This window comes from Harmonia axyridis, chromosome 1 (genome assembly GCF_914767665.1).
Source record: "Harmonia axyridis chromosome 1, icHarAxyr1.1, whole genome shotgun sequence".
Taxonomy (NCBI): domain Eukaryota; kingdom Metazoa; phylum Arthropoda; class Insecta; order Coleoptera; family Coccinellidae; genus Harmonia; species Harmonia axyridis.
This window is the reverse complement of record NC_059501.1, coordinates 84,262,733-84,274,223: the sequence shown is the minus strand read 5'-3', so window position 1 is coordinate 84,274,223 and position 11,491 is coordinate 84,262,733. Positions and strand designations below refer to the sequence as shown.

Here is an 11,491-nt window from a genome sequence, read left to right as displayed (position 1 = left end):
TACATTTGTTGTTTGAAGAATGGATAAAAACGTGTAGGTTTTTATATTTTTATGAAACAAAATACTAAGCAAGCAAAGAATTGATAAGTGATTCAGAATCTGCTCCATCAACAATAAAGGTTAAAAGGTGCTCATGGGAAAGAAAATTTGGAGTAATGAAGAAGCAGGGATTCACGGCTTGGCTTGATATTCAAGCTACTTGACTCAAGCTCAAGTAGCTTGACTTGAAATCAACTCAATTTCAAGTAGTAGTTTTTCAATGTCAAGTATTTATTTATTAAGTACTTGACTCAACATTGAAAGACTACTACTTGACTTGAAATTGAAATGATTTCAAGTCAAGCTCAAGCTACTTGAGCTTGAGTCAAGTAGCTTGAATATCAAGGCAAGCCATGAATCCCTATGAAGAAGTGTGATTGACGAGGTTGAAGCCTATTTTGAAAGAGAAGGTATTGAAAGTTAAAGCAGCGTTTGAGTAAATGAATCTGTCTTGAAGGCGACTATTTTAACAAATAAAGTAGCATTTTTGAGGAAAAATGTGTGTTTGTAGGTTAGGCCTGAGTCTCGCTCATTGAGTGAAATGTCAAGATATATAACTAACTAGATTAATTTTTCAAAAAATTAAAATTAGTTGAAAGTCTTACTTCATCAATCTTGTTCTTAAAAATTTAATAATTTGTACTATTAATGTGAAAAAAAGCAGTTTTCAAACATTTCCAGCAACTTTTTCCCAACGAAAAAAGTATTACTTTTACCATAATCATTTTTATAAGAAATAATGTAATATTGAAGGTAATTACAAAAATATTCAAAGATAATTACATCAACCACCATCCAATTAAAAAAGATCATTATCTTAAATTGAGGAGCAGATATTGTTATGATTCAAAACTGATAGTTTTTGCATAAATACATTCATTAAAGAACTAATTTACTCCATAAACATTTACCCAGGTGAGTACTATTATTTTTAATTTGATCTGATTTATTATTCAGGCTGTTTAATTGGGAAATGGAAATATTTCATAGGCGAATTCAAATTCAGTCATTTTACTTCTTCAATAACATTTTAACTAGTATTTATCAATTTTGAATTATGTACATACAGGGTGTTAATTTTTTTTTATTCACTACAAGTAGGTAAAATTACATGGAAAATAAGCAATGGGTAATTAATTTAAGCATTGAATAAAAAACATGTGTGTCAAATATGAAGATAATATACAGGGTGGTTCGCTTGTTATAACTCCAGGAAAAAATAAGTAAAATTCATAAAACTCGGTAACAAAGACAGTAACAAAGAGCCAATAAATGTGGTGTATATTTAGAACCACCCTGTGTCCCCTCACCTTTCAAGTATTTCAGTTTCCCAATGAAACACCCTATATAACACTCGAATATTGAGTTCAAAATCGTACTGGTTCATTTTTTATAGTTAGAACAAGATGGAAGAAAAAATAAGATTTGTACTGCATACTCTGATAGTACTCTGGTACATCATAGCTTCAGTATGGGCCGTTTTCCTCAGCGATTTCGAAAATGTTACCGACGACAGAGTTTTAGACATGCAAAAATACGGCGGTAGATACTTCACAACGTGGAATTTCGTGAGTGAAAAAAACCAGACCCCTTCATCAAAAAATCAACATTTAATTTTTTCAGCTAATCCATTTAATTTATTTTGCAAGTGCCCTAGTTGAAGATTTTCTTTCGAATTATACACCTTGTAAATCCTGTTTGGAGATCATAGCCGAAGTGAAGGGATATATGTTCACCACTTTTTTGGTACCGTTTACAACTTATGTGTTTACAGTGTTTTGGTCACTGTTTAAATACGACAGAGAGTTGGTATTCCCTGAAGCAACTGACGAGGTGGTACCTTGGTGGTTTAATCAAACTGTACATACAATCGTATTCGCCTTTATGGTATTAGAATTTTATTTTACTGAAAGGAATGTTCAACATAAGTGGAAACATATTCTGGTTGGATTCACCATAAGTATTATAGCCTACTATTCCTTGTGAGTAATACTTAATTACAAATAATAAAGCTTAAATTATCTACAGATCAGCTAGTAACACCATTGAATAAAGAAAATGTATTATACCACCCCAACATTAAGTTTGTTCAATGCTATTTTGAGCCAAATCTAGTTTTAGTCCTCTTCAGGGTTTTCCAATAAGATAAAATTTAAAATTGTTCTTATGGCAACACTGTATGTAATTTTTGACATTTCTTATGTCATTTGTGTTCAGTTGGTTATGTCATTTAATCATGGAAAGATACGTGCTTCAACATCGTTTTATCAAATTCAGTGTTCATTCGTTAATACTGATCAAAAATTCGTTATCGTATAATGAACACTATTAACAAACAGATGTGGTATATTATTTTATGTTGGCTATTTGCAGTCCATCAGACATTTTCTATTCGCAATGTTGAAGAAGACTGTTTTGTCCATTTTCTTTATGTGCATGCTTAAACCACACTAAAACACTCATCTTAATATGGTTCTGACTACACAATAGTATCATCTTAAATACGAAATATTTCGTTTGCAGGTTTTTCTACACTAAATCAAAAACGGATCGATATTTTTATGGTTTATTCCACCAACTTGCACCTTGGCAAATTGTTTTATTCCTCATAGCGAGCTATTTCTTCGGTTTAATAACCATTCAAATTGGGATTTATATCCAGCAACTGGTACAGATGACTAAAAATCCAGTTATAATAAACAAAGGAAACAATTCTAATCAAAGTGAACCTGTATATAATAGAAAAACGAATAAAAAACATATATCCTAATAATGACTGTGTATTCTTTTTAACTTTTAGTACCCATACTTTCCACGTTTTTTATTACCAAAAAAATTATCCGTTTGAAATTTTGCATGAAAATTTTAATTGAATAAGATTTGACTACAATAAAAATCATGTCAGGGTACCTTACCTCATAGATTCACTATGTGGCAAACAAAATGAATTGGTTTATTACAATTCAACAAGCAAATTTTCAATGGTGAACAAATTAAAAAAAAACTAATTTCAATATCAAAATTGACTCGAAAAATCTGATAAATGTGATGTCAATATGAATTTTTTTTTGGGGTGCAATTGGAGTGCTATTTTCTTTTCATAGATAGCATAATAATAATAATATTAGAAGATCTTCACTTTCATTTCTCAACCGTTCTGTAAGTTTTATAAGAACATTGGACTGGCACAAAACTAGGTTAAGAGAAATGTGTTGTTATAGAAGCAGCAATGGACTGATTTAGCCCTTTTTAAAGCTCATCTTTACCTCATTACGTAACCAATTTTGGACATAATAAAAAAAAACAGTTTTTTTAGAAGAAGAAATTTTATTACAAAAGTTTCATTTTATTCTATTTACCCTTATTCACATTAATTTTTGGAATGTTATGGCAATTCATTCGAGTAAAGATAAAACATTTTCGTATCATATCAATGTTCATTTATAATAAATGAGATTCTTAAAAAACTAGAGTGAAGCCACAATTCGTAATAAATCAATAACTAAACAAAATGTCAAATTTCAGTAAATAGAAAAAAATCAATGCATTGGCACTAGCATTCTCATAACAAGAGAAAAAAACTTTATGGCAATAAAAACAAAAAACTAAAAAATTTTCTAACATTTCCAGATCTTATTCTAACAAAACAATATATAAAAATAAACATTTATATTGTGTATACCTTTAGATATATCAGGAAAAATAAGACACAAATATATTAGTGAAAAAATAAATTAATCGATTCTCTCTTGTACAAAAACTACAAAAAGTATGGCTTGTATTAACATATGGCTTTTCAGATCACAATCAGTTCAAGTATGTATAAAAGTTTTCAGTTTCAAAATATTTGGTACCGAATAATTTTCCATCTGGAGTTGGGGCGCTTAAAGCTATTTCACATTTTTCTAACATACGATTTGGTAGAAAATTCTTTCTCAAGGCCTCCATCATTGCAGTCGCAATACCCTTCTTTTGATAAGTTGGCAACACCCAAATCCTGGACACACCGCACGTAATAGGATACTCCTCCATAGAGCACAGATCAACTTCAACGCTAGCTGTCAATAACTTGTTAGCTGTGGTTTTGGCCTCAGCAGTCAGACAGCCAATGATTTGTTTGTTGAAAATGTAAAGGAAAACCTAAAACAAAGAGAATATAAAATTTAATAATGATTCATGTAAATCCTGAAAATATTTTATAATTTTTCAACAAGTACATACTCACTTGAGGTAGAAGTAACCACTCTCTAGCCAACATAATCTATATTTACATTTGACGCCGTTTCAACAACAACGTTATCATTAGAAATAATTTACTATAATGTACTCAAAAGTATAATTTATGAGGATGTCAATAAATAGTTCGACATTTTTTAAACTGTTAGATAGCCGATTCAAAGAATAACTTTAAAAAACTTACCATTGATCTACTCGTGTCAACATCCATGTTATAGTAACCCATTTGTCTATTTATGAATTGTAGAACAAGTTCAACTTTGTCTGTCCAATGTTTGCCATCACCTGGCAATATTTGAATTATTCTTCCTTCATTTTTAGCTACAATTCGTTCATTCTTCCAACCCTATGAAAAAAAAAAAACCAAAAAAGGTTAATCATTTTAATCCGGATGAAAAACATTACTCTACTTACATTGAACTGGAGGATATATCTAGCATTATGATGGTTATCATGTAAATTTTCATCGTCAGGATCACCAGCATTATATACATAATTACATTCTGTGCATTGTGTTAAACCGAATTTTTTCTGACCAGCGTCCAGCAACATTTGATCGGAACTAACTTTCATTTTTTTCCTTTTAACAATACTTTCTTTTTCGAGTCTTTTTTCACAAATTTTTTTTTGGGGATAAAAAATTGGGTAATATTGAGACTGTGTACTTTGAGATGGACCAGCTTGAGTATTAGCATCTGCCATTTTTTGAAAAACACTAGTCAAATTTCTGACTTTCTTTGGCGAACAGAGCTTTAATCCTAATGTCATGTTAGTCAATACTGATGTCGGCGAGAGTATTCCTTCCTTATCCCTAGACTGGTTCTCCTTATTTTCCTCAACTGAGTCGTCCAACCTATCAAGGATGCTCTCAATTGGCACAGTGATTTCTTCCTCTAGGACTTCGAAATCAGTATCTACATATGGATTCACCGAATTTGACTCTGAACTTTTGAATTTCTTGCTAGGAACTTTCTCAGTATCATCAAGTGATCTTTTTAATGTATTTTCTGTGTTTTCTACTATACTTGAAAGTTCTTCAGTATTATCATGTGATCTTTTCAATGTATTTTCTGTGTTTTTTTCTGAAGTTGTCTGATCCTTTTGTGGCATTTGAATGAGTTTCACCTTTTTATTCTCGTTGATTTCATCCAAATCCTTTAAGAATTCATCAAATTTAGACTTAACCACTAGGTCACTTTTATAAGTTTTAATATGAGATACTGAAGCTTTAGAAACTTTAGGAGATTTATCAATTTTCTTCTTTATTTTATGTTTGACTCCAGCATTTATTTGACCAAAGAATATCTTTTTTTGTTGGTTTTTTGTTTGTTTTGGTTTATCCAGTTTCTTGAATCGAGATAAAGATGGTGATATCAACTTCTTCTTAATTAGATCAGAGTTTTTTGACGAGTAGAACTTTTCTGTAGAGAGTGTCATTCCAATGTCTTGGAAAAGCGAAGTCCTAACTTTAGAAGTTTTATTACATGATACATCCTCTTTGTCAGATGATGCTCCTACACTTTTTCTTCTTGATATTTTGGGAGCCTCCTTGGAGTAAGTATTGGAATCATTTGGAGTCTTGAGGATTGCAGATAGAGTGGAGAAAGAAATAGAGTCATCCTCTTTAGTATTTTTACAGGGACTAGTATCGGCATTATCTATAGTTAATTTTTTTTGAGGGGAATCTAGTATCATTCCTATTAATGAAGTACTTCGAATCCTAGATATATTTTGATATTCAAAACGACAAGGGCTCATACCCAAGGGATTGGCATCCGCAGTCATAATTTGAGGCTCATCTTCGGGAAAAAGAGCTCTACGTCTCTGCCCGATTTTGCTGGAATACTCATGCTTGTTTGGGGAATTGGCATTTGGTTCGTCCATATTAATTTCATTCATTATGCACTACACATACACATAAATAAACTTTGAATACAAATGCCGGTATACAAAATTGATATAGCAGGAGAGAGTAACAAAAATTTTCTTTCGGCTCAAAATGTACACAATAACATAAACCGCCAGAACGACGCGGGAACTTATTATGACATAGACAAACGATAGATAACAGATGTTAGCCTAAATAAAGGTTAGAACAGAGATAATAATTAAGCTATATATCAAGAGCACAGAACACTAATATATTGCTTTTTTTGTGATCATTACATCGAACTAATAATATTTTATTATTAGTTTCATTAATTCTATGGATCATTATCACAAAATACGAATTTCACAGAATACTAATAAATGTATCACCTGTTCATTCCACATTAATTATCACGGAAAACTTAATTAAATTAGCAAAAGCAAATACGTATCTTCATATATTAGGATCATGTGATAAACAAAACCTAAACTCATAAACGAAAATTTCTCTACTCGATGCTTCATTTATCTATGTCTATTAATCTTGAGATCGATGAATTTGAAATGAATTGCGTTGATTTAAAAGATAAATAATAAATCAGTCTGAACTTGTGTATAAACAAGCTACAGTTTAAAAAAGCGCGAATTATTCTGATATCTGTGGAAATAACAACAGCTGCTTCGATTCTTATTGGTCAGATTTCGGCATACTAAGAAAATATATATTGTCGCACTATCCGCAGTCTTCTAGATAAATTAATATTCTCCACCGCAATGAATAATAATTCTTATATTTCTGGATATAAACTCAACTACAATACTGATACAGACAATAGTTCTAATTCGATGAGATCAAATAATTCAGTATTCACATCAATACAACAAATTGATTCAAGTTTGTCATTAAACCCAGATAAAAAAGATTCTGTGGTGAACAAGTACAATAATTCCGGTTATTTCAAAAGATTGAAGTTATCCACTTCCTCATTTCTCAGAAGAAAGAAGAATTCAAAAGATACAGAAAAATCTTTCAACTCTAGACCTCAAGAACAAAATAACAATTCCGAGGAGATCAATTCAAATATCTTAAGAGCAACACCTTTCAAAAGAGATAATAATCAATTGAGCATTACCAAACCATTTAATTCTTTAGGAATATCATTTGGTAAAAAGAAGGAAGTGAATTTTCAAAATACGAATAATGATAATATGAAAAAATTTTCATTTAAAGAAGATTATGCATTTTTAGATAGGATGAGTGTATCTGAAAGGTGTAGAGTTAGCATAGAATGTAAGAATAACATTGTATCTATCGAAGGACATAAAAAAAACATTAGAAAATGAAACAATTTTTTTTTTTGAAAGGAAGAAATTTTCCATTAGAGAATAGGTTTATTTATTTTGCAGATTTATATTCGACTTGATTCATCAAAATAAAAATGTACTGAGACAACTTATAAGGAATGTTGTTTTGAAGATATCCCTCTTAAGTGTTTTAATGCACTATTCAAAAAAAAATTGTTGAACATGGCAATCTTGATTAATAGTTGTTTGGCTTATTTACTGATTGCTAATGATTTTTTAGGAAGAAAATGAAAAAAGCACTCGGGATGTTCAATTTCATTTTCATGTGTATTTTTCTCGAATTTTTGCATTTAGATTTTCTTCATTATGGTAGATAGTAAAAGAAAAAAATGATGGATAGAACCACTGAAAATAAGAACACAATTCCTGCAGACATTGGTCCTTGTTATTTTCACTTGAGAGATGCAGTGTGTAAATGATGGAAAAAATAAATTCTGATGGAAATTAACTCAGCCACAGTTTTTTGAAATTGAATTTTTGCATGTTTTCAATATTATCAGTGGCGTAGATAAAAGGTTATTTGAAATCCACTGATATTTCTACAAATATTCTGACGGAATTGAAATTCTTGAATATTATTTTTTTGAAAAAATCGAAAAGATCCCAATCTCGAATTCTTCATCGGTAGAATCCACTTGTGGCTGGAAATGACAGTTACTTACCTTTGGGATTCCCCCGGAAGTGAAAAATGAAAATAAAACAAAATTTATGAAAAAATGGCACATATTATATTATGTACGAATTATACATTACATATAGTTTGATAATCATTTAAATGTCGCCTAATTATATATTCTAACTTAATCTTTCTTTTTTCATCACGCAATATCTTATTAATAATTTTTCATTTACAACAAATTGCAGTAATTGGATATTTCTAATATTTCTCTTCAAACATCAGTCACTTCACTTTCACTCCCAACAGATTACTAATATGAGAAACCGTCCTGTTGGAATCTAAAATTTCGATATCGCGCTTTAATTTCACACAAAGCAGAAATATCCAAGGAATCACTGCAATCAAACAATTTTTTACAATCAGAATTTCAATTCTGCATTGTTGAATCATCCATTCAAAGAATGGGAATTACAAAATCTCAATCTATTACAAAAATATACTGTATAAAATGTTGAAATAATTTACATATTCAATAGATTGCCAATTTGGTAATTTCCACGATATATTGTATGTCGACAAGAATATTTGCACCAATACTGAAAATCCCTTCTAAGAAATAAATTTCTCGATAAAGCTGTTTTTTAATGATGATATTTCTTTTATTTTAAGTAGGTTGTCTCTAATTTTTGGGACGGAACTTGGGTCCGGGCTCAACAAGAAAGTTTCAACAATATATACAACTTTTCAATGTCTGAATTAAAACATCCCAGGCCCAAGTTCCTTAAGGCAATTAGAAAGACCTTCACAAAACTGCAACAACACGAATATTCCAGTGATAAACAAACCGAATAAAATCAAGAACACACTGCTGCCAAATACACAAGACAAATTCGACAATTCGTCTCGTTAGCTGCTGCAAACCTGCCAATTTGGAATGATCCTAAATGTTCGAAAGAAAAAAAACACATAATTTTAATATTGCCGAGTATCAAATTTCTAATAAACCGTTCCTCGTCCAAAACACTCTCAATCTGCCAGCCGAAGAAACGTTAATATATATTTCAACAATCAAAAACAAAAATATAATCGAATTCAACATGCTGCTATAATCGGAAAATCGTTATATATCTCCCCCTTTTAAATTAATACTATCTTAAAATGATAAAAAATCGTTAAATATTAACTTAAAAAATAGAAAGTTTCCGGAATCAAGCGAACCATCCAGTTGTACAAGACGCAAATTTCGACGATATCAAAACTGAACAGGAAGATTTTGCACTCCAGGATAAAGCTGCGATAAAAGTTAAAAAACGACATACAATTTCATGAAAAAATAAAATAAGAAAAATACGGAGAGAAACAAAACTGGATATAAATATCACACATAAACAACTGATTCACAAATTACTCTTTCAAGATGGAATTGTAAGGTTTCTTATGAACAGTTCCTCAGATAATTAACACTTTTACTTCAATCCCTCATTGGATTTTCACCGCACATTTTAAATAGAAGAAAATATTTCATTTATTTTATATTGAGCAGAAAATTGCGTAGAATACACAAAATTTTCTCCTGAAAAACTGTTCATATTCGAAACGATCAAAGACGGAAGTCGCTAAACAAATATTCGACTTCTTTCTTTGACATATTAGTATTTACTACTAAATCTATATTGCATAAATATTTACAGGAATTAGCAAATAAAGAATTCGTTAAGTTCAGATAAATAATTACTGGTTTTCGATTCGAACTAGAAAAATAACCTTAAATCGAGGTGATTTTTCTAACCGTACATTTGTGATGATTAGGAGAAAACTCCGGATTGAACAAAATTAATAAATAAAAGCCTCACACATTAAGTCGTTAAACAAGTCAAAGTGAAAAAAATTCTCGATTCAGTTTGTCGAAAACAACACGACGGGATCAATAATTTCATTTAACAGCAGCATTCGGACCAATTGAAGTCTTGAAAAAAACTAAATAGTGCCAATGTCCACCGAAAAGTCCATAGATTTCAATTTTCAGAATACTGGCGCACTAATCGATTGTAATGTGTCGTTCGAATGAAATAAAAGACCAATTTCAAGAAGCTGCCCGTAAAAATTGTATACAAAAACATAAAAAAAAAATTTGATCGTTCACAATGTAAAACAGCGATATGTGATCGAACAGCTACTTTGAACATAAAAAATGGCACATTTCAGTAATACTTTGAACATGATACTTCGGAAATACTACGAATAGAGATCAAACGTTCGAATGGCAAATGTACAACAATCGATGTATCGAAACATGATCGAAAAAAGATCACGTATAAACTACTCTTATTTGGCACAATAGTCAACGAGAAAAAACTTCCATTCGAACCACACATCCACCTTTTTTATACATCTAATTTGTCATTTTTAATCTCTCAGAATGATGATCATAAATAAAAAAAATTAAGTCGATAAAATAAGTAAAAAAGAATTAAAGAGCGAAAAACGCAAATCGTACTTGTATCACTACAGAATATCCTTAAAAAAATATAATATTGTTCATGATTGATGCTTGATGAAGAAATGATGGCCGTTTGTACGAGTGTGGGTATGTACAGGTGGCAACCCTGCCATTGATAAATTTACTAGCAATGCTATTGAGGCTGACCCGGATTGTGAGGCAAGTTGGTAGGGGGACCCTGAAAAAGAAAATCCAGTTAGATCTCTATTCGAAAGAAGAAAAAGAGAATATTTTATAGTAAGGATAATTACGCTGCGCAAAAAATTAACGAACATTCTGAAAATCTCAATTTTAATGAAAGTTAACTCTACATTAACTTTATAACTTATTTTTTATGTTCTTTTGGGAAGGTTTTGAACGAAACAAGACACATTAAATGGAAGAAAAATTCAGGATTTCACCGAATCTTATGTGAAAGAAGAGAAATAAACAATTTTCAAAATACTGAAATGCTGATAAGTGATTTAATACTTGGTATTTCCACCCCTTGCTCAATTAATTACAGCTCAGCAAACGACGGTTCATACTCAAAATGAGTGATTTTAAAATGTTCTGATCTAATCCTTCCCAGATTTCTCTGAGTTGGATTCCTAAGTCATTAAGAGAAGCTGGATGATTTTCTGATCTTCTCAGCCTTCTATTGAGGTTGTCCCAAACCTGCTCAATCGGATTGAGATCTGGACTTCTTGCTGGCAATTCCATTCAAGAGACTTCAACCTCTTCAAGGTACTCCTGAACGATGCGCGCACGATGGGGTCTGGCATTATCGTCCATAAAAATGAAATTTTCACCAATGTATGGGGCAGATGGCACTACATGCTCTTCAAGAATGTTCCTTATGTACCTATCAGCATTCATAGCTC

The 11,491-nt window shown here is 31.0% G+C and overlaps 3 protein-coding genes across 14 annotated transcripts in view; 1 reads left to right on the top strand and 2 right to left on the bottom strand.

Moving 5' to 3' along the window:
• The first annotated feature begins 880 nt into the window (after positions 1-880).
• On the top strand, positions 881-2,812 carry LOC123688657 (androgen-dependent TFPI-regulating protein-like). Its single transcript, XM_045627270.1, has 4 exons — positions 881-954; positions 1,436-1,607; positions 1,663-2,021; positions 2,563-2,812. The coding sequence occupies exons 2-4, from the start codon at positions 1,446-1,448 to the stop codon at positions 2,807-2,809; spliced, it is 768 nt and encodes a 255-aa protein (XP_045483226.1). The 5' UTR covers positions 881-954; positions 1,436-1,445; the 3' UTR covers positions 2,810-2,812.
• Positions 2,813-3,354: 542 nt separating this feature from the next.
• Positions 3,355-6,345, bottom strand: LOC123688654 (N-acetyltransferase ESCO2). The gene is made up of 3 exons (XM_045627266.1): positions 4,690-6,345; positions 4,460-4,621; positions 3,355-4,179 (listed from the first exon to the last, which is right to left on the bottom strand). Exons 1-3 carry the CDS (start codon positions 6,172-6,174, stop codon positions 3,847-3,849), a joined length of 1,980 nt encoding a protein of 659 aa, XP_045483222.1. The 5' UTR covers positions 6,175-6,345; the 3' UTR covers positions 3,355-3,846.
• A 1,869-nt stretch (positions 6,346-8,214) lies between these two features.
• LOC123688653 (protein daughterless-like) overlaps positions 8,215-11,491 on the bottom strand; it is a 47,796-nt gene continuing 44,519 nt past the window's right edge. For all 12 annotated transcript variants that reach the window (XM_045627253.1, XM_045627261.1, XM_045627254.1 and 9 more), the window contains one exon: positions 8,215-10,806. In XM_045627253.1, coding sequence (XP_045483209.1) covers positions 10,762-10,806 — 45 coding nt within the window. In that variant the 3' untranslated portion in view covers positions 8,215-10,761. The remainder of the gene's footprint in view (positions 10,807-11,491) is intronic.